At 45.2% G+C, this 23,031-nt stretch overlaps 2 protein-coding genes across 2 annotated transcripts; both read left to right on the top strand.

Moving 5' to 3' along the window:
- The first annotated feature begins 3,540 nt into the window (after positions 1–3,540).
- Positions 3,541–14,286, top strand: LOC119218146 (adhesion G protein-coupled receptor E1). The gene is made up of 17 exons (XM_037472329.2): positions 3,541–3,762; positions 6,285–6,350; positions 6,800–6,940; positions 7,072–7,194; positions 8,009–8,152; positions 8,403–8,446; positions 8,642–8,746; positions 8,846–8,996; positions 9,132–9,251; positions 9,337–9,536; positions 9,629–9,796; positions 10,022–10,216; positions 10,898–11,115; positions 11,225–11,383; positions 11,831–11,999; positions 12,214–12,315; positions 12,761–14,286. Exons 1-17 carry the CDS (start codon positions 3,732–3,734, stop codon positions 12,800–12,802), a joined length of 2,178 nt encoding a protein of 725 aa, XP_037328226.2. The 5' UTR covers positions 3,541–3,731; the 3' UTR covers positions 12,803–14,286.
- A 507-nt stretch (positions 14,287–14,793) lies between these two features.
- Positions 14,794–21,577, top strand: LOC119218147 (long-chain fatty acid transport protein 1-like). The gene is made up of 14 exons (XM_037472330.2): positions 14,794–14,935; positions 15,017–15,140; positions 15,239–15,377; positions 15,464–15,719; positions 15,815–15,982; positions 16,666–16,735; positions 17,036–17,127; positions 17,462–17,571; positions 17,683–17,892; positions 17,985–18,108; positions 18,783–18,920; positions 19,208–19,372; positions 19,456–19,602; positions 19,685–21,577. Exons 2-14 carry the CDS (start codon positions 15,025–15,027, stop codon positions 19,840–19,842), a joined length of 1,893 nt encoding a protein of 630 aa, XP_037328227.2. The 5' UTR covers positions 14,794–14,935; positions 15,017–15,024; the 3' UTR covers positions 19,843–21,577.
- Positions 21,578–23,031: the final 1,454 nt, after the last annotated feature.

Here is a 23,031-nt window from a genome sequence, read left to right as displayed (position 1 = left end):
ACATAAATGACTATTGGTGAGTTCTGTGACCACAGCTTGTGTCTCTTTCCTTGAAACTCAGACCACATCTCATGCCATCTTTATCACAATCGACGCACACTTTCATTTCCCCCCTGATCAGAGCCGCAGCACTAAGTGTCGTTCAACCCACATCGGATTCAAAGGCGTGCCATCTTTGAGCACATTAACAACCGCGTGTGCTTGTGTGAGTGAATCTGTGCTTGTGTATTCATTATTGGCCTATTTATAGTAATTTGCGGGTGTTTGTGGGTTAGAACGAAACCACTTGAGGGTCGGCAGCACTGTTTTGTTTTAAAAATGTCCTCCTGTCTTGGTAAAAAGAAACCATATTACAATGGCGGATTTGGCATGAAAACAGTATTTTCCAGAGATTGTCTTTCTGTCTCTGTGCTCGACGGAGTCTCTGCACGTAAGAAGCAACGGGAACTGTGTGATCATGATCTACTCTGGTCTGTTTCCATATGGAAAGTTCCTGTGTGTGTGTGTGTGTGTGTACCAGCAGCTCTGGGCACTGACATTTAGTATTCTGTCTGTATCATTAAGTTTTATTCCACATTTGTAACATTAGACTAAAACTTTCCACCATAAAATGACTTCAAAGTATCAGTCAAAGGTTTGGACAGTTTTTCTAATTCAATGACAAAGTGGGTCCAGAATGTTGACTGCTACTGCATCCCATTCCATCCCATTCCATCCCATTCCATCCCATTCCATTTATTGCACTGGGAGATTGTCTGTAGTTGGCTGATTTACGTTTCATTTATTGACCCCATGAGGATCCATTCTTTCCCACCATTCATGTCTGGCTTGCGACCGCAACTTGGAACATTTTTCATTTAAAATATTGTTTCCTTTGGAGTTCAAAAAGAATCATTTTGAATCATCAAAGTGATCTAAAGCTTCTAGATAGAAGTCGATCAGCAATTATTGAAGAGGATGACATACATTGAGCTGAGCAACAGATTTGCTTACGTTAATATTTACTGTTTCTCTGCTTCTGATTGAGTTTGTTTTTCTCGTGTGGATATAGTGAAGAAACTAGACCCCGAAAGCTTTTAGGCCCAGAACAAACAAACCCCTCTGCTGCTGTGGAAGAGTGAGACTCTTACTTTGAAAGGGTGTAAAAATATAAATCGTGAACCAGTTTTACTCCTCATTTTAATTGTGTATAATTTAATACTAATGACACGTGTAAGACATATTCAAAGGGGGAGTCTATGACTTTTATCCAAAACAATTATTGTCAAATTCAGCAGGTATCTCCTCACGGTTGGTCCTGAGCGCTCAGGAAACAGAGTTGATTGGACCCAAAGTATCATGAATTAATGTCACTTATTTAACATCCAAAGTGTTCTCTCTTTCTCAAAAGCAGAGTAGTCTGTATTTCAGGGAGTCTGTTCCATTTTGTGTCCTTGTACTCATGTAGTACTCATATAGTACTCATGTAGTACTCATGCAGTTCTCATGTAGTACTCATGTAGTACTCATGTAGTACTCATGTAGTTCTCATGTAGTACTCATGTAGTACTCATGTAGTACTCATGTAGTTCTCATGTAGTACTCATGTAGTACTCATGTAGTACTCATGCAGTTCTCATGTAGTACTCATGTAGTACTCATGTAGTACTCATGTAGTTCTCATGTAGTACTCATGTAGTACTCATGTAGTACTCATGTAGTTCTCATGTAGTACTCATGTAGTACTCATGTAGTACTCATGTAGTTTTCATGTAGTTCTCATGTAGTTCTCATGTAGTACTCATGTAGTTCTCATGTAGTTTTCATGTAGTTCTCATGTAGTACTCATGTAGTACTCATGTAGTTCTCATGTAGTTCTCATGCAGTACTCATGTAGTTCTCATGTAGTACTCATGTAGTTCTCATGTAGTTCTCATGTAGTTCTCATGTAGTACTCATGTAGTACTCATGTAGTTGTCTGGCAACCCCCAGGGTTCATTTTGTCATCACTCTTCAATGATCACTGCTACTTGTCACTCTCGCTCTGACCGATCACCATTTTCCCAGACTGTTGTTCCTTTTGGATGACGAATGGTCACAATGCGCTGAGGTCTGTTTTGTGCATGAGAGACTCACACACACACAGACACACACACACACTCAGATTAGAGTGTTCCATATAGAAGTATGTAATGGTACAGATAATGGTAAAAAGCAGTAACTTACTGAAAAACAGACGTAAACAAGGACATATTGATGCAATCTACCCCCAAACCTCCAAACATCTGACGCATCTGCTTTAAATTCCTTATTTTGTTTAATAGAGATGCTGAGGGGACATGAACTTGCATCCTCTCATCCTCTTCCTGCCCACTTGTGCATGATTTGTCCGTCTCGACGTGTCTGCTCATCTGTCTGCGTGAATACGATGAAAAACGATGACAGAGAGTCAAGAGGATGCTTAAAACGACCCAATGAGGGACTGAAGGGAGGAAAAGACGTCCCAGGACCATCTTTCCTCTCTGGAAACGAGCTGAGAAACACACAAGCGGCTTGTTATGCAGATTGACCCCGGTGTGTGCAGCAGCAGTCTGCTGCACAGTGCATGCTTGGTGCCTACCTGCGTCACTGCGTGACACCCACTGATAGAGTATCTACATCTGTTATGTCTACCACAAGCCCGGGGGCGTGTCATGGCGTACACATTATTTGTTGTGTACTGTAAGGTTACCATGACTTCCATCCGGATGGGATGCACTGAAACTAGTGTTGAAAAGATGTGGTTTTTTATATTGTAGAGTCTAGTCTGGTTTATAAAGAGATTATAAGGCCGTTTCTATTATTACCACGTGGTCGAGTGTCGTGTGCGGCTTTTCGATACATTGACATGCGAATCGAATCACTAAATCATAGATGTGGATCAAACCTTTATCTGCTCCAACTTTAGCTTCTGTTGTTAGTGAGCTAAACTGAGTGGCCTCTATTAGGATGTGGGGTTACAATTTAAAAAACAACCTGGTTTTCTCTTATTTTTGGGGTCCTGTGAGGAATTCTGGTTCAACAGAGGTCATCCTGAATCCGGGGGGGGGGGGGGGGGGGGGGTTGAGATAACACAGAAGCTTTGTCACTGAAAGTGGGTGAAGGCCTGAACATTTTGGGGAGGGGCGGGGGTGGGTGGGTGGGGGGGGGTATTTGTAGTCTGAGTTGGGGAGAATTGAGAGATATACAATTACTTACTGGGAAAAACTCAAGTAGAGCAGCTGCTTGGATTGAGTGCTGGTCAGAGGCCCCCTCTCTCCCCCTCTCTCCCCCTCTCTCCCATGACGGGGCGGTGAATGGCTCCTGAAATAGAGCCCGCTGAAGCCAAAATGGAATCGTGAAAGACAGCGTAGACAGGAGGAAGGAGTGGGGGTGAGCGGGCTGGTAGGAAGGGGGGAGGGGGTTATGGGAGGCCCGTGTGAGAAATGTGTTCACATGAAAAGAGTAAAAGAAAAGAGCACGAAAGAGTGACGTAAAGGGGGCGATAGAGGGAGGGAGGGAGGGGGGGAGAGTGTGGGCTGGGGAATCCGGCAGAGAGAGCGAGGCGAGCTCAGTGTGAATCTGAAAGAGCAAGCTGCTGCTACTGGGTTTAACGGGCCGTGGAGTTCTGAGGAGTCCGAAACACTCCAATCTTTCCTAAACGTCGCGACAGGAACACGTTGGTTGTTGTGATAACGTCTTCGGCTGTGTGGGGATATTCGTGGGCCTCTAACATGGAGTCCTGGAAGGAGCTACTTTTCCTGGGTACGTCTGTCAATGAGAGCAGTGTGTGTGTGTGTGTGTGTGTGTGTGTGTGTGTGTGTGTGGGTCTCTATGTGGGTAAAAGTTGAGAAAAAATGGGAAAAAATTAAAAGTACGGCGAAGTTTAGAAACGATGTCATTTGTTTGATTTAGTTTCTCTTTTTGTTTCAGTCCGACCGTATGACCATGAGGCGGCTTGAAGGAAACAAATCCCTCATCCATGTTAGTTAGTAGTAAAAGTCAGGGGTCAGTCGGCTATAACTATAAACGTGATTGAGATGGACATCGTCCTGGTTGATGTCTCCGTGTCTGACGTGTTTAAGAAGCTCATCTTTTTACAGATATCATACTTTATACTATACGTTGGGCAGGCCATCACATGCAGGCTGTGTCACAGCCTTATGCCATTCAACTAAGAAAGATTGCACGTTTTTGAGGGGGGGGGGGGGTTGTTATTCCGTGAAGACCCGAAAACATAACGTGTTCATGTTGTTTTTATGGCTTTTTTTTTAACGCCAAGCGGATCTCAAATAATAATGATAACCAAAGAACTCGTTATCATAACTTTGTCTTTACTGAGTAACAAGCTACAGAGGCAAGAATGTCATTTACATCTTTTCACCACTGTATTTCAAAAATAAGCCGGAGCAATTGGGGCCATCACTGTGAGATCGGTGTGTAATGAACATGTGACCTAAGACAAATGAAACCTTTAGGTTGTGAGAAGTTAAATTGAATGGTGTCTCAAATTAGAAACGAATCCTGTCGACAAGAAAAAGTGTTTTTTGTCTTTATAACTTCCCCTTTCTATCAGGCGCAAAGACGCTTCAACAGGAAAAGACACAGACAGAAATAATGCAACTTAACGCTCATGAGGAAATACAGTTTATATTGCACATAATCTTTATCTCATTCACCACTTAACAGTGAATGAAAATGAGCTCCGAGCTGAGCTTAAAGTCCCCCCTTGTATATTTACAGGCGTTGTTTGTATCCTCAATTGTGTAGTCATACAATCGATCCACAGTCCCTCTCACTGTCCCCCCGCCTGCTTCTCCTCAGTGGAGTTACTGCAGGAGCTCCTGCTTCCAGCCGGAGAACAACACAGGGCTCATTGTAAAGCAGAGACCACTGTTTTGTAGCGTCGTGAGTCACTAAAATGTGACTGATGTGTATCTGCAGATAATCCCACCGACAAGGGACAAGTTTAGCACAAGTAGTTCAGAAGGTGACATGAAACCTTCACAAAGTGAGACCAGCAGCGCCGTACGAAGCTCGTGGCAAAAATAAATCGGATTGAATAAAGGACCTTATTCTCCCTTTTCTGTTGACTATAAAAATGATTGAAAACAATTTGGAATGCAATGGATTAACAATTTAATGACTGCTTTTTGAAAAGTACAACGCTTATTTAAAGTTGAAGTAGATCCCCAAATGATGTTGAATAACATCATAATAGATAAGTGTAAGATGGAAACTGTGCACCAGCAGCAGCAAACTCTCATTTACAGCTTTCTCATTTGACATTAGTTCAGGGACAGCTGTGTTCTGTGTCTGATTTGTTATTTTTATATATATATATATATATTTATTTATTTGCAAACAGCATTTGAAGCACTAAAAGCAGGCTGCAAAACCCCCAAACGTTACCAACCAAAAAGTTGACTTACTGCGCCCACATCATTAAGTAGGCAGCCACGAGCACCCACCCCATCCCATAATGGCGTGAGAACTCATCCACCAGAGAGAAAAGCTCAAATCAAGCAGACTGATGCTGCCAAACAGTGGATTAGCAGCCTGTAGCCGACCGTCACGCCAACTGATGGAGTCTGTGTTGCTTTTTGTACCTTCTCCTGTGATTTATGGCTTCACTAACTGGACCTGGATCTCCTCCTCATGCACCATGCGTCTCTCCCTCGTAACCCACCCTGAAAACTTTGAGTTTTGAGTTTGTTTCACTCATTCAACCGTTGAATTAGTTGTAAAGCTCCCTGGTTTAATTCATCTTAGTCTCTTGCATCCACCTAGAGTGCAGCTTTGAGAAAAGTCAATGAACTGGTCGTTTCCAAAATGAAAATAATTCATCCTTTAGGGTCAAAAAGAATTCTTTGGACAAAATGTCAATCACAGGGATATTTCACCCTGGAGCGACGCTCAGCTTGTGCCCTTTCACATGCAGATCAAGAGCTTCGTCACTGGGAATTGTGTTAAAGCTCAGCAGCAGAACTACACGGAATGTGAGTTTTGTAATACGGGGCAGTTTGATCACCACCACTGCTGTTGGTTGCATTTTTTGATCAAATATTGCGCCATCACCAGAGAAGTGGCTTTCACCGTCAGCTCAAGGGTTAGTGGCGCTTTTCCAATGCATTTTCTGGGAAAGAATTTTGGTTGGATGTTTGCACAAAGACATGGTGAATAGAGAAAGGACACAAAGCTCAGGTTGAAATGTTCTGCTTTATTAAGATTTTGCCGAAACTGTAAATTAAAAGTAAGTGTGGCCCCTCTCTCTCCCCCCCCCACAGGCCTTTTGTGCACGCTGGGGGAAAGTTGTGGACCTGGCTACCAGGCAAAAGACGGCCGTTGTGTTGGTAATTATCTGCCATGACCTCTAACTTTCCTCTCTCCTGTTTCTGTCCATCCATTTTTATATTGTGACTGTATAGTTAAAAGAAGAGTTTCCTAAAATAAGTGCTGTTCGTTATTCAATACCTCTTTTTTTTGGTGACATTCCACTTTGTTTTTCCACTTTAGGCATCTAAGCACAGCTCATATACAAAGTGCTGCAGTAAAAGCAATTGTAGGAGATTACATTTAGATTTTATACATTTACATTTAGAGCATTAAAATTAGTCACAAAAAAGATAATTGTGGCCATTTAATAAATTAAACATAGAGCTAAAAGAAAAAAGATAAAGCCCGTTTTAAATTAAAATGTTAATTTTTCTACAGAAAATATTTTTAATTGACCTGTATTTGTGGACTGACCTGTGCGATTTACTGATGAAATGTATTTTTGTGTGTTTGCATCCAAATACAGACGAGGATGAATGCGCGGACCAACTATGCGGCAACAACACAAACTGCATCAACACAATCGGAAACTTCACCTGCCAATGCAATCAAGGCTACAGAGAAAAGGAGGGACATGTTAACTTCACGATAGAAGGCCAGTGCCTAGGTGAGAGTGAGAGTGTGTGTGAGTGTGTTTGAGTGTGTGTGAGAGTGTGAGAGTGTGTGAGTGTGTGCGATCAGTGTCTCTCTCCCTCTTGTCAGTCTGGTCTCACCCATCTACACTCCCCCTCCTGTCAGATATCAACGAGTGCACAGAGAGTGACGATACATGCGGCCCTCATGCCAACTGCTCCAACACCTTGGGGAGCTTCAAATGCTGCTGCCTCTCGGGGTACACGCAAGACCCCCACGGCTGCACAGGTGAATGCTCTTTCGATGCACGTCTACACATGTGACCGGGGAGGGGGCTGGTCTGTAGGTGCACATTCCTGTGAAAAGGAGGTTCAGCTGGATGCGTGTCTGGTCCGTGTGTCCTGTGCGCTCTCTGGCCGTAGGACTTCCTGTCTTTACCACTACGGGATTAAACGTACACTTAAGATGCTGAGGCCTTACTCAGAGAGGAGTTACACAAATAAGAAAACATGATTCAGTAACCTGTCACTCAGCAGCATCAACTCGTTTCTTACATCAGCCACCCCAAACTACTGGTGAGGTTGAGGAACGAAACCCCCAAAGTATGCGATTAACTGGAAATAAGCTCACATTTTTGTTTAGATGGGGGGAAGAATGTGTTGTTCTTGTTTGTTGTTGTTGTAAACCAGACAGCGCTCAGATCGTAGAGATTATGTCATATTTTCAAAAGAAAACGACTTGCTGCTGGTGATTTAACGGGGACACATGTGGGCTCATTTCTCAGTGTGTTCAAAACTGTGTCACATCATGGGGCAGATCTCAAAAAGTCCATAGATGCTTTTGTTCCGTCATGGTTCAACTATCATTGCCCCACATCTCTAAACCACAAAGCCAACTCCGGCCTCTTGCTTGTACGAATTGCAGCTCCTAACAACGTCTCCAACTGGTTTCCGGCCAAGTTCTGAACTGTCTGAGTTCCGTTTACCAACAATAAATGACTCTCATGACAGAAAAGTGTGTTACATTTGCAATACTTGCTATATTCACATTGGCTCCAGACCGATTACTCTCTGAAATCCCTCTCTGTGCGTGTCATCCACAGACATTGATGAATGCAAGGAAGCGTCTGATAAGCAACAGGACCTCTGTGGACTTAACGGGACCTGTGCAAACAGCAACGGGAGTTACTGGTGCATGTGCTCTAAAGGATTCACCAATTATGGCAACGAAAGGACAACATGCTCAAGTGAGTACATACACAATCCTCCCCATCCCCAATGTTCACATCACGCTTCTAAGTGTTGTTGCCCTCGTTGGACCAACTTCCCCACGCAGATGTTCATGTGGCAGCTCTGGGGACTTTGTGTGTTGACTCATCTGATAATCTGCTGTGTATTTGTGGTGTCTCATGTGATCACGGGGTTGCGTAGATATTGTTGCACTTCTGCACTTACCCGGTGAGCTGATGAGCTCCTTTTACATCGTCTTTTCAACAGAGCTCGACTGCGACAACTTCAAAGGAAACGGCATTCGTGTCCCGGTGAGCTGCATATTCAGAAACAAGTTATCAGCACTCTGCACTAATCTATTAAGGGTTGTGATCAAACTAACAATCAAGCACTTAGGGTTTTCTTTGAGAACATTCTAACCAACCTCCTCGATTTCCCAGACCCCCCCTGCAGCCGTGTGGTGTTTAGTACACATCTGCCTCAACGGTCTTTTTATGTCCTCTCAGTCACTCTCGGGAGGCTTGGCCGACTTGTTGTCCATGATGAGAAACAGCTGCCTGGCTCTGTCCGACCCGAGCGGAGAGAAGGGTGACGGAGAGGTGCTGCTGAAGGTCGGAGCAGCAGACTCAGACACACGTGTGCACACATGTGAGCCCACACCGGAGGTCAGAGGTCTCAATTGTCCCCCTCGCGTTCTGCAACCTTCACAGAGAATCTTCTCCGCGACGGAGGCCGTCCTGTCCCCCGGTCACATGGCCAGGAGAGATGTTGGCGGATTGCTCGGAGCCGTGGAGCACGCCATCATGCTCATCGGGCCGCAGCTCAGCGAGGGCCGCACTAAGACAGAGTCCACGGAGATAGGTAAAGGTCTCCATGAACTCGTTGTGCTCTGCTCACGGGGGTGTACAAGGACGGGAACAGATGCGTTAGAGTAAAAAAAAAAAAGAGAAGCTGACACAAACGGGGTGATATGAAATCAGTCCTCTGCTCAAATAGACGCAGATATTGCAGTGCAGAGGGGAAAGACCCCCCCCACCGGACCAATCCATCTGACCAATGAGAACGCTACACTTGACACTGACTGGACGACGGCAGCTGGGACGGGATCCTACCCTGGTGAGCTTCTTCTCTCTTTGGTAGCGATCCCGAAATCGCCCGGTTGGTGAATGGATGTGATCCTGTTTCTTATTGTGTTTGACAGGTTTTGCACTGGCTGCATTGTTGAGCTACAAGAACCTTGAGATATCCGATAACCGCTCCTTCAGCAATCTCACAGGTCTTGAAAAGGATGGTGCCAGTCCGTCCTTTCGGGTCTCCTCGACAATTGTTTCTGTCGTGGTCTCTAATCCGTCCACTCAGAACCTGAGCCGCTCCGTCAACATCACCCTCCGACATCTACAGGTAACCCGACCGCTCACATGTTCCGTCACTTGTGGTCCAAACACATTACTGGAGTATAAAGAATTGCTTTTGACACCTTTTGCTGTTCGTAGGACAAAACAGAGTCGGACAGACTGAGCTACATCTGTGCGTACTGGAAGGAGAGCGGGACCTGGTCCACAGATGGTTGCTATCAACTCACCTCCAATGCAACACACTCGGTGTGTGCGTGCACCCATCTGAGCAGCTTCGCTGTGCTCATGGCACTCTACGACATAAAGGTACAAAGCACACTGCATACTGAGAGCAATCAGTGGCCCATGACGTGAATTGATGTAAAATATATTTTTGACATTGTGTTTCTTAGGTTATTTATTTCACTATTGTTACCTGTTCATGTAGCAAGCAGCTACATCAGCAGAAATAACCAGACGAGAGCGACACACACACACGTCATGTTGTCAGTGATGCTGGAACCTCACCAACCAACGCGTCTCCTCTTTTAGCACACCTTTGGGCTCCAGGTGGTGACCAAGATAGGGCTGGCCATCTCCCTGCTGTGCCTCGCGCTCTGCATCCTGACGTTCAGGTTCTGCCGCTCCATCCAAGGAACCCGCACCACCATCCACCTGCACCTCTGCATCTGCCTCTTCGTGGCTGACCTCGTCTTTCTGGCTGGCGTCTCACAAACTAAACCCGTGGTATGTTTGGGAAAGCAAATAGTGACTCCAGCAACTGACACCGTGTTTACTGAGAAAGTCATTTCCTTAAAGTGTTTGGACTGGGTTGAGCTGTTCCATTTATTTTCTTCTTTGCATTAAACAAAGTGAATGTGGAGAGGCCCTCCTCACGTAAGCTGTGGACACCCAAGCTGCTCTTGAAATGTTCTACCTCAAGCGTGTCCTCCTGACGAGTTGCAGTTTAATGCCCCTAAAGCTCCACTAATAGTGGAGAGGTATATCATAAAATGACCAAATAGTTTGTTCTCCTTGGTCAAGTAGTGGCGAGAAGAAGAAGCAGGAATATAAACGTCACACATGTGTCTAACTCAGTGGGGAGTAGTTGCTGTTCTTATATTTTCCATTTTATGCAAATTTGAATTGTACTCAAACTTCTTGAGACAGTAATATTATTAACTGTATTTACTGTGAGGATTTAATGTAGGCTTTTGATTGACTAATCCCATCCCACGTAGCCCATGACCCACTATGATGCAATAATCACTGTGGAAATACTTCATCTTCATCCAATCAATCCTACTGTTATCAATGGATGGTGATTACTATCAGAAACAGCTTGGACAATTATTGCCTTCTGAATGGTGGAGTGAGACGTTCCCGTCCTCTCCCTCTCTGATGTCCTCCTTCCTCACACTACTCCAGGGCGGCTGCAGGTTCGTTGCGGCGATGCTCCACTACTTCTTCTTGGGAGTGTTCAGCTGGATGCTGCTGGAAGGGGTGCAGCTCTACCGTATGGTGGTGCTGGTGTTCAATGCCACCATGCGGCCCCTCTACTTATTCCTCATCGGTTACGGGGCGCCGCTCATTATCGTCATCGTGTCCGCCATCATAAGACCAGAGGGCTACGGCACCGACCGGCAGTACGTGTGTGTTCTGGAGGCTTGGCGTGTGTCATCACGTGGGGGCTGCTGTTCCCGGGGTCTTCAGGAACACTCGGTCACGCACGTGTGTTCCCTCTCGCTCCTCCAGCTGCTGGCTGTCTCTGCAGGACGGGCTCATCTGGAGTTTCTTCGGCCCCGTGTGCTTCATCATCGTGTTAAATGTCTTCTTTTTCATCGTCACCGTCTGGAAGCTGGCCCAGAAGTTCACCAGTCTCAACCCAGACCTCACCAAACTGCATAAAATCAAGTCAGTGCGTGTGTGTGTGTGTGTTGGTTTGCCTGTTACAGAGCATCTTTGTCTGCTCTTTCTGTTGCGTTGTTGTGTGAAGTAATGGGACTTCACCCAAACCACTGCGCACGTCAGCACGTGTGTTGGTCCAATGGAGCGACGTTGCCACCGGAAAAATGCCGTGATAGAAAGCTGCAGGAGTTTTGTGGGGGAAAAAAAAGTAGCTGATGTTTTTTTAGTACCAACTCTGCTCTCTAATGACATGCTGCTCCTCCTTCTCACTTCATGCAAGTAGTTATCCTCCAAAATAATCCTTTATACTCATCGCTTTGGTTCCACTGTTTAGGGATTTTCCAGACGATGCAGTATTAACTGAGTCATCCAGATGTTTGGGCTCTAGTTAACCTTTCCTTACATTGCCTTTTCTCTGAATCACCCTCCCCTATCCTCCTTCTTCCTCTGCAGGGCTTTCACAGTGACAGCCATCGCCCAGATGTGCATACTGGGTCTGATGTGGGTGTTTGGGGCCTTTCTGTTTCAAGAGGGCACCATAGTGGAAGCATACATCTTCACTATCCTCAACAGCCTGCAGGGAGCGCTGGTGTTCATTATGCACTGCCTGCTGTCTAAACAGGTAGGACACGGGGTTGTTATTGTCGTTATCGTGTGTGTGTGTGTGTGTGTGTGTGTGTGTGTGTGTGTGTGTGTGTGTGTGTGTGTGTGTAACTGGGCCTATATGCACGCAGGTGGGATGTTAAAGTTTCCAGATGAAATTTCAAGAGGAAATGTCGTGACCTAAAATGAGATTTCAGCAGTAGATCTTTCTGATGTTCTGCTGCCCCCTGCAGGTGAGAGAGGAGTACGCCAATTTCCTCTCTTGTATCTGCACATCAGAGAAGAAGAGGTACTCCGACTTCACCAGCACCAATCGCTCCAACAGTCAGTCACAAGTAAGTTTTTATTAATAAAAACCATAGAAATACATATTCTCCACAACATTGGAGGTGAACATTCCTATGTGCTTATATTTAGCTGACATTTATAGTCACATGTTACTTTACAGCTTGAAATATACTTTGAAAACACATGACACTCTAACTTGAAAAGAAAGATTACAACATACATCATTATGTAATTAGTATATAGTAACGTAAATAGAAATAGAATTTATGTTGTTTAATTGTGAAAGCTTTTACTTAAATGCTATTTTCCTTTTGTGGAAATCCTTGTAAATGTTTACAAATAACAATTATAGCTATCTATTATAGCTATTATAGCTAACTATCTCATTATTTTAACATTTGGGTTTTGCTACATTTACTTTAATACAATCCTACTTCTCTGAGTGCGGTTTGTTGTCTGACATTGATTTAATCTTATTTTGTGTTCATTCAGGGTTCTCGGAGTGGGCAGCACACCGGAGAATCACAAATATGAAGCGTATGAGTTTTTCTACCCCAAAAACAATCTGTCACACCTTTTCCATACCAAGTTATCCCTGGTTTTAAAGTTTTGGAAGACTTTTGGAAGTCACTTTTTTCTCATTTCAGTTTTGTTGTGCTACTGTGCCAACTGTCCCATGGTACCGGTAATCTGGGAGAAAGCAGAAGATAATTCAGTATATTATCAGTTCATCAAAAACATATCATTATGTAAAGGTTTCCCTTCAAGGATTCAAAGTGACAAAAATACACTGATGTGGAGTATTTAATTGCAGCGTGACGAGTGATGCTCTTTGCTGTATATGTGCAATCACTCTGTGCTGTATTTTCTATAAACGTCTCATGTACTAGACTAGGGGTGGGTTGGCTTTTTACAATTGTTTTCCATTTACTGTATTTGAATGTAAAAGAAGGAACTGACTTTTATCATTTGTGGCCATTGTGATATTGTTTCTTGCAAATAATTTTCATTTGATCTGTGCCTTTTGTCACCGGGGTTTATAAAGATATATTTTTTCCCTTTGGAAAAAAATAATTCAGCCCCAAAATAGCTGTTTTGGAAATTCCCCAAAGCGACCCACCCTTTTGATAAGCCTGCAGCTTCCTGCAATCAAACTGTGTTTGGGAATAAAATTCCATTTAGTTGTGTTTTTCTTATTACAGCTCTTAGTCAATGTCTCCATAGATTGTTGGTGACTGTAACTTGTCGCATTCCCTGAAATGAGAGCTTCCAAATGTTTTGATGAGGTCTATGGGAGATGTTCAGTCCTTGGTATGTTTATGTTTTTGCACTTTTCCTTTTAAAAAAGAGATAATCCAGCACATCTTCAACAATCAACTTGAGCCTCACTCAAAGGACCTGAACACTTTATTTGGTGTAAAAATGCTGTCATATTTTTAATATTTTATGGAAAGAGAGGTTTTTTGTAAAAACATTTTTTGTTTCTGTCTCCCTTTCTCATCTGCACGCCTGATTGAGACCACTTATGTGTTGGTTTGACAGATAAACTGTTCTTAGGTTCTTGTGGCTGCACCCTTGTGACCAGCAGCACAGTTTAATAAAGTATTGCATAATGTATTTCCATGAGAAAAAGCTATGTGCATTGTGCAGAATGTTGTGAATGTAAATCCTTTTTTTTTTAGATTGGCCTTCTATAGGTGTTTTAGCTTGAAGGTGTACAAACTTATTTTTCTACTTTGTTATATTGTATGTCGTTTGGTACTGTTTTCTTAAATCCACCATAATTTTTATTAAAGCTTCTATTTCATCGAAAAAAATCTGTACAGCGTTTGATGAGCCTCAGTGTGAAAGTGATGGGCAGATAGATAGATGGAGGATAGACAGCCCACTTACTGCTGCATCACAGCCAGCACACAATGGGAAACCTCATGTGACACTGCAACATATCTGTGGTGGATTGTGACATCACAGATATAAGTCACTCAAATAACATTTAAATGCAGCACAATTTATGACTCAGTCAGTATGTCTATTAAAGTTTGCCTACACTCAGAATAAATCAGGCTGCAGAAGAAGAACCTCTCATTTCAACAGAAATAACTTGTATTTCGTGGTATTTATGTGATGCTGCGTCATACTACACTGACATGTTGCATCATGGACTGCTTTACATTTTCAGTTCATGGAATTTGCTAAAACTGCTTTAAAACTCTGCTTGCATGTTTTTTTTTATTTTAAAGGGTCCTTCTACTCTGCGTTAAGTTTGCAAACTGACAATTAAAAAGGTTTTACTTCAGCAACGGTCATTTATCACGTGTCATTCTGAGAGTTACGCACGAATCGCACTAGATCTTCTTTCCCGGGAACACAATCAGACGTTCACGAATAATTAAATCAGACCCTACGTGTTGTGAATCACCCCGTGGGAGGGGGCGGGGGGGGGGGGGTGAATCACCCCTTGGGGGAGCGATGTTGTGCTGACGCGGGAGCTGAAGCGCGTTCACATCAGGCGCGTGCCGCCTCCCATCACGTAGAGCGAGGCCACTTCAAAAGTTCCCTCGGAGCTCTGCAGGAGCGCCTCGCCGCTGTTCACTCCTTCCTTCCTTCCTTCCGTCCTTCCTTCCTTTCTCCCTTTCTTGCTGGGGCAGAGTTGAAACGGTCGGACAGGTAAGGCGCCTCTCATCAAACCACAGGTGTGTGCAGTGAGTGTTTTATTTAGCGCTGAAGCGGCTGTTGTTGCGCACACAGACAGCGCCATGCATCCGATGGGGGCCGTCACGGCGGGCCTCGCGGTGTTGGGGCTCTTTTTGGTCTGGAAGGGTTCCTGGAAGTTCCTGCATGTCGCTTTACGCACCATCAAAAGAGACTTAATGTGAGGGAATTTTTTTTTGTGTGTATATGTGTGATCATTCCATTCCTATCTAAAAGTGTATTTAATCCAGCCCTGTCCAACTGCTCTCTAACTAAAAGGTGCCTGGCTGTTATCCTTCGGGTGAGGTTTTCCATGAGCCGCAATCTGAGAAATAGAAGCACCATCCCTGGCCTGTTTGCCCAGGTGGTGACACGGCACCCAGACAAACCTGCCTTGATCTATGAGCCCACAGGAGAGGTGAGGACCCCTCGGGGATTGCAAATCACTCCGCTTTGACCGACGCGGTTGGACTCACCGCAGGGCCGTCCTCGTCCTGTTCCCAGATCTGGACTTTCAGGGTGCTGCGAGAGCGGTGCCATGCCGTGGCTCACTGGGCGCTGGCACAGGGGTGGGCTGAGGGAGACGTGGTGGCCCTGTACATGGAGAGCCGGCCTTTAGTGGTGGCCCTCTGGTTGGGTCTGGCTGTGGTCGGCGTGGAGGCTGCCCTCATAAACCACAACCTGCGGCTGCATTCTCTGCTGCACTGCGTCAGCGTGTCCCGTCCTCGGGCCCTGGTGTTCGGGGCAGAGATGGCAGAAGGTAGGGGCACGTGGGTGCTGACAGGCAGCCTGACGGCGTGCACTGGCCATGCAGCCACACGTCTGTAACACACGGCTTTGGGAATTGTCTCCCAGCGGTGTCGGAGGTGAGCGACTCCCTGCAGCCCCGCGTGGTTCTGTTCTGCACCGGCGAGCGGGACGCTGAGGTGAAGCCCTGCAGCCGCCAGGTCCAGAAGCTGGACGCCCTGCTGGAGCGCTCGCCCAGACACCCGCCGCGATACGCGCTCAGGAAGGACTTCAATGGTGAGGCTCTTTCAAGTCACGGCGTTACATGATATCGGTTTGAATTGCAACACCGTGTTTTCCGTAGCAAGTCTTTGCCTGCCACAGATTTCAGCTCTCTGGGGTCTGCTTTGATCCACTCGATGGAGCATGCGCATGAGGGCACGCACACACACACACACACACACACACACACACACACACACACAGCTGTCTAACAAATCATCTGCTCCTTTCAAAGATACACTGACTATCATCAAACATCTAATTCATTCATTCCCACTTCTGAAGAGGTCCATACGTGTGCATTCACTTTCCTCTAATTGATTTATCCTATTTATAGTTTCTACCTGTGTTATCTCACGACATTCCTAAGAAAATACTCCTCAAGTCCTTGCTTGTGCAGACTGTCATAATAACAGAGAGCATATGGAAGGAGAGACACAAACAGGTTAAGGAATGAGAGGGAGAGTCTAGGTGCATTCCACAAACGTGGAACTGTGGCAAATAAACAGAAGACGAAGCATGAAGGTGAAGAAAGAAGTGATGACCTTTCTCAGGTTCAAATCTGTCCTTTGCTCCATGTCATCCATGTTATCCTTTCTCTGTCCGGTCTAATCAGGGCCAAAGGAAATAAGCTGAAGCTGTGCTAAAGTAACGACCTCTCTCTCTCTCTCCCTCTCTCTCTCTCCCTCTGCATGCAGACAGACTTTTCTACATCTACACTTCTGGTACAACGGGGATGCCGAAGGCCGCTGTGGTGGTGCACAGTCGGTGAGTTTATTTGTGACCTCGTTCGACACACTGTATGTCGATGGTGGGAACTCAAAATGTAAAAAAATCAAATGTCTTATTTGTCACGTGCAGTAGAAAGTTGTAGGAAACACACCAAACTGCATCAACTTTGATCATTTGCTGACACACATCTGCCGTTACATGTGTCTCATTTGACATGGTCTGATTGGTGGCTCTCGCTGCACTTAATTCAAATCAGGGCCTTAATCACGGTCAACGTTGTTTGAAGAGGTCTGGCGATGATGGATGTCAGTCATTTTATTCCATCTTTCTCGTCAGGTATTATCGCATCGCTGCCTTTGGTTTCCACTCCTTTGGTCTGTGCCACGATGACGTCCTCTACGACTGTCTTCCGCTGTATCATTCGTCAGGTAGGCATCGACCCGCTCTCTCCCGGCCATCTGTTTTTACTGACACTCCCCCACATTATTGTGTCTTTTTGAAACGCTTTACTGTCTGAATGAGTTGTAGCTTTTGGTTTCTCCCTACGCCTGTTGTTAAATAACATTGAACTGTAATAACCGTTTCTTAGTGTGTTGTATTCTGATCCACTCCGATCAATGGTCCATCTACATGTTATACTGTTCAAATCTAGATGTAATATTTAGGGAAAACAAAGATGAATCAGTTGTCCACTATCATTGTTTCTGTCTGTCTGTATGTACACAGTATTTGTCTAATGATGTGAAATGTGAATGTTACCAGGTACCATCATGGGTGTCGGCCAGTGTTTGCTCTTCGGTTTGACTGTTGTGGTCAGGAGGAAGTTCTCAGCCAGTCGCTTCTGGGACGACTGTGTCAGGCACAACTGCACTGTGAGTTCACGCCGCCATCAAAGCCAGTGACAGGCGAGGGGTGTCGAGCGGCGGGCCCGTTGTCCGACTGCTTCCCCTCGACCCAAACCGTCCGATCTTCTTTTTCTCCAGGTAATTCAATACATAGGGGAGATTTGTCGCTACCTGTTGGCCCAGCCGGTCCGTCCGTCCGAGGCCCGTCACCGGGTGCGTGTCGCCGTTGGCAACGGCCTCCGTCCTTCTGTGTGGCAAGACTTTGTCCAGAGATTCAAAATTCCTCGAATTGGGGAATTTTATGGCGCCACAGAGTGCAACTGCAGCCTGCTCAACATAGACGGAAAGGTTTGTGGTGACTCGAATAGCATCGCGGCAGAGTGGCGTGTTTTTTCCCAACGGCGTCCCGGCTCACGGTGCGTGTGCTGCCACTCGTCCAGGTGGGGGCCTGTGGGTTCAACAGCCGCATCCTGCCCGGCTTTTACCCCATCAGACTGTTCAGGGTGCGGGAGAGCGGTGAGCTGCTCAGGGATTCACGAAGCCTCTGTATACCCTGTCGGCCTGGTGAGAGACACACACACACATGCACACACACACACATGCACAGACACACACACACGCGCACACACACACACATGCACAGACACACACAAAGAGGCGGCGTCTAATAATTTAAACGAGTTTTATGAAGTTACTGACAAGGTCGGTGAGGATGGGAGGAATCTGACCTTTCTTTGCAAACATTTGCACCTTAATGATAACTGTCATGTTTTTATTCCTTATTTAAAAAAGACCATTCAAGCAGCATGTGTTTGAGGATGTACTGTAGGGGTGAACGCTGCAGCTGCTGCTAGTGTGGAGTGAATGGACAGCAACATTAAAGCAACAATGTCCCCTCAATGCTAATGTGAACCCTGGTTGGATAAGGATTCAAAATTGGATATGAAGATGAAATCTGATGCACAGCTTCAGTGTTAAAACTGATCAAATAATTGCTGTCTGTGGTTCTGGGCTGTGACAATAATTTAGAAAAATAATAGCTTGCAGCAACATATGGAAAAAAAGAACTGAACTAGTTGAAACTGTGAACTTAGTTCAAATATTTAAGTTTGAACTATGAACTGAACTAGTTCAAAAAAACACACACGCACAGACACACACAGACACACACAGACACACACAGACACACACAGACACGCACAGACAAACTGAAATGCGGTGCCCCCCCGTCCCTGCAGGCGAGCCGGGCATGTTGCTGGGACGCATCGACCACACCGATCCACTCAGGAGATTTGACGGCTACGCCGATGAGGATTCCACCAATAAGAAAATAGCGCACAATGTCTTCAAGGTGGGGGACTCTGCGTATGTCTCAGGTATGCCTCACTGCGTTTCTCTAGAGCCACGTACTCCCTCCCACAGCCTGGAGACACACATTCTGAGACTTCAGATATGAATGTGAATGTCTGTGAGGGCCAAATGGAAACCTTTGTGTTTCCCACCTTGGAAACAACACAGTGAATCATAGTAATGTCTAAACTGTGCTGGTGAGTCATCATCACTACAGACTCTGCTGGCCTCTTCTCTTCCTGCAGGGAGGATGACGACGATCGCTATTATTTCTCTCAATGACACCCTGTCTGCCTGTCTGTCCGTCTCCCAGGTGACATACTGGTGATGGATGAATGCGGCTACATCTATTTCCGGGACCGTAGCGGCGACACGTTCCGTTGGCGGGGGGAAAACGTTTCCACGGCGGAGGTGGAGGGAGTCCTGAGCCGCCTGCTGGGACACGCCGTCGTAGCCGTCTACGGAGCCTCTGTGCCAGGTAGAAATGGGGAAGGACAACGGATGAAGTGCTTGACGTTGCGCCCCCTTCACCTGTCTGTGTGTGTGTGTGTGTGTGTGCAGGTGTGGAGGGGAAGGCCGGGATGGCGGCGATAGCTCACGGCGGCGGCCAGTTCGACCTGGACGCGCTGAGGATGGCCGCGCAGGAAGCCCTGCCTTCCTACGCGCGCCCGGTCTTCCTGCGCCTCGTGCCATCTGTTGACACTACAGGTGGGACGCAAGGACACGGGGGGACACGCACATTCCCAAGGTCACGCGGGAGCTTAAGTTCTTACGTTTTTCTTTTCCTCAGGCACCTTTAAAATCCAGAAGTCTCGGCTGCGGAGGGAAGGATTCAAGCCGCGAGACTCGAGTGACAAGATTTACTTTCTGAACCGCGTTGCCGGGGGCTACGAGCCGGTCACCGACCAACTCTATGAAGCCATCATGGAGGGGAGGGTTAGTCTGTGAGAGACGGGGGGGGCACACGCCTCTAGATGCTGATGCTGGTGCAAATGTAATTGTGGCACTTTTTTATAAGCTGATTTATGTGACGGGTTTTACAGAGAAACAACAAACAACAGAACCGGATAAATGGAATTCAAACATAGCTTTCAATTTGATGTAAAACTGGTGCTATTGGCAATTTTGAGGGATTGAAAGACAACACATGAATATTTTCACCGTTAAAAAATCCATTTTGCAAGGATTTAAAAGAAAAACCCATAAAATGTAGCAATGTTAGCTCTTAATGTTAACATTTGATCATGCTAACGTGTGACTGTTTAGCAGGTAAAGTCTGTCTTAGCTTAGTGTGCTAGAATGTTACGTTGGCTGATATTACTAATCACTAAGTACAGCTGAGGGGAACATTATGTTAATTTGTTTTTCTGGCATTGAGACACAAAGTACTGTACAAAAATGTTTCCTCAATCCGTCACGATTCAAGATACGACTAACTGAATTATTGAAAGCAACATTAAAGCTTGTACCAAATGTCAAAGTAATCTAATCCAATGGTTGAGACATTCCACTCAAAACTACAGATGTTAACCTCAATGATCATCAGGATTAATCCTCTTAGTACAATCCATGTAATAATGTTGAGATCTTTCAGGCTTGTCCAAAGGACTGGACCAACATTGCCATTTTTATAGCCACGCTATTACTAACTCGCCTGTGTGAAGGTTGTTGTTTGACCCGCATGTGATGATCCACATGATCCACGTGTGTGTGTGTGTGTGTGTGTGACTGTTGACGAGTTCTGTTCAGTGAAACACGGTCACACAGAACCTGGACTTGATAGCTGATTCGTTGTCTGTTGTCTTTTCCTTTCTGGCGGGTTTCGTCCTAACGAGCCGGTCCTTCTAGGTGCATCTCTGAGGTTTGGCTTTCTTCTCTTTTCGCCGTGTTTTTGTGTTCAGCCATACGTCCACACTGTGACATGTTCCAGTTCTTTTGCTTTGGTGCAGCATTACACATACAAATAATACAGTAAAGCCTCCAGACTATGACAAGTCTATAAGTATAGAAACACCTTCGCAGTAGAAGAGAAAGTGAGTGGTTTTTAGCTCTAAATAGGCAACCCCGTCTCCTCCAAAGAATTGCACCCTCTCTTCCAGAGATTTGATCAGCTGATCACATAGTTCTGTCTACGTGTTCTTCTGCATCTCTCTTCTTCTCCTCCTCATGCTCCTCCCGGAGCGCCAAAAGCCTGGCTGCTTCTTCCTCTTTCAAAAACTCGTGAAGACTGCCACATTCTTTTTTTCCAAACAAACTTGTCATAAAATCAGCAGCACACATGAAGGCCTTTGGCTGTATGTTTGTGTCGCAGCTCAACCTGCCGATCTCCTCAGGTCTCATTGACAATGGTGTAGTGATGTCCTGAGCTCCTCCTGGTGGCCAAAAGGTCATTCACTTGGAAAATGCGCTCCATTAATAGAGGTGTTTCATATTTTAGAGAAAGAAGATGTATACTGATATACTTTATTGTTAAAAGCTACACTACCATAATTCATACATATTAGTACACCACTCATAAAAATCCTCCATTGACATGATAACAGAACACAATTGAAGGTCAATAAAATAATGCTCTTAAATAATCGTACACTTTATGTCCCTGCTGTTTTTTTCTTGCATATTGGTATTTGTAAAAACATAATAAATTGAATTGTCTGCTGTAGTAAAAACATCTTGAATCTAACTTGGCTAAAACCTAGTTACACAATAACTGAACAAAGATAACGCCCATTATCCTGAGACAAGAAAAAAAGCACCTGTGGGTAGACAAATGGATGTGCTGGAGCGGTAAGGCTTTATGTCACGTTGGCATGTGAATTTATTTAATCAAACAATACTAAACAGATTTGTCCTGCTTCAACCAGCTAAAACATGCTGCTTATGCTTCAACACATCAGCATTAACACATCTGGAAGATTAAAAAGCAATACAAAACACTGACTTCACACAGAATTACCATAATCCATCATCTCGCCAGGTTATTCGGAGCGTTTGGCTGAGTTGGTGCTGCATGTGTAATGAGATCCAAACCTGCGTGATGATAGCAGCGCTAATTACCAGCTTAGTTTGCAACTCGGTGCCTCTTTGAAACTCAATTCTGCCCGTGCCGACTAATCTTGGATTAAAAGGCGACATCTCTTTGGGCTGGAAAATAAATATTTACACGAGACCCAAAAAATGCCCGACTGCCTCCTTGTTGAAGCGTCCACTCTCTGTGGTCGCAGAAAGCGCGTCATGAGGGGGAATCACTTAGTCTCAGCACAAAAACACGGTTCAAACCTCACAAGAGCTCTGCTGTTATTTGCCGTTTTGGAGCCACTGTTGTGTTTGGCTTTGGCAGCAGGGAGTTCTCTAAGTGGGAAACCTGCATTCAAGTCCTCTTATTGGCAATCATCTGCCCTGCTGAAGTGTCCTTGAGGAGACCAGTGAATCGCTGCCAGCTGCTCTGTATCCAACCCCCTCAGCACGATGCTTTATTGCTTTCAGTGAAGGAAGGCGGCAGATTTCAGGCCTTCCGCTTCGGTGGCTCCATCGAAAAAAGAAACCTCAAGATGAAGGAAGACATATTCCTTTATTAATACATATATGTGTAATATTCCATTTTCTTTTCAAAAGATGGGTTGCGAAACAAGTGATTCAAAAAGGCATTCAGACTTCCCCTCATGTCACATGCAGGCTCATTCGAATGTACCACACAAAGAGAAACTGTCATCTTCTTTCAATAGGTCAAACTCAAATGTTGTAGTTCAACAGATTCAGCGTAACCATTGATTCCCACCTCAGAAAGTGCACTGTTGCTCATAATTTAAATGCTTAATTTAAAAAAAAGTGAGTAACAACGATGTTACAAAAAATCTATCTTTGTGACATTGCATCAAAGGGATGAGCATGTAATCAGGGCGTCAAAGATTGTCTTCACAGTCCCATGCAGGTGTAACTGTTATCACGTAAAGACATGTCCACATTGTCGATACGGGTGCCACTGTACCAAACGATTGTGTGCGTTCACACCTCCATGACCTCCAAGTTCTTCAACAGGTCTGGTCCCACTCTTGAGCAGCAGACCCCGATATTACGCAATCTATTTCACACAACCTGGCTGGGACAAGATGAGACACCTCACCCTGCACCATGTTT

The sequence above is a fragment of the Pungitius pungitius genome, chromosome 9 (assembly GCF_949316345.1).
Source record: "Pungitius pungitius chromosome 9, fPunPun2.1, whole genome shotgun sequence".
Taxonomy (NCBI): Eukaryota; Metazoa; Chordata; class Actinopteri; order Perciformes; family Gasterosteidae; genus Pungitius; species Pungitius pungitius.
This window is presented reverse-complemented; position numbering and strand designations above follow the sequence as displayed.

Excerpts from the sequence above, each read along its gene's own strand:
- LOC119218146 (XM_037472329.2), top strand. The coding sequence starts at position 3,732 with ATGGAGTCCTGGAAGGAGCTACTTTTCCTGG. Across the intron at positions 11,116-11,224 it reads GGCTACGGCACCGACCGGCA|CTGCTGGCTGTCTCTGCAGG; the intron begins GTACGTGTGTGT and ends TCGCTCCTCCAG. Across the intron at positions 12,000-12,213 it reads ACTGCCTGCTGTCTAAACAG|GTGAGAGAGGAGTACGCCAA; the intron begins GTAGGACACGGG and ends TGCCCCCTGCAG.
- LOC119218147 (XM_037472330.2), top strand. The coding sequence starts at position 15,025 with ATGCATCCGATGGGGGCCGTCACGGCGGGCCTCGCGGTGTTGGGGCTC. Across the intron at positions 15,141-15,238 it reads ACCATCAAAAGAGACTTAAT|GTGCCTGGCTGTTATCCTTC; the intron begins GTGAGGGAATTT and ends TCTAACTAAAAG. Across the intron at positions 17,572-17,682 it reads GTGTCAGGCACAACTGCACT|GTAATTCAATACATAGGGGA; the intron begins GTGAGTTCACGC and ends CTTTTTCTCCAG.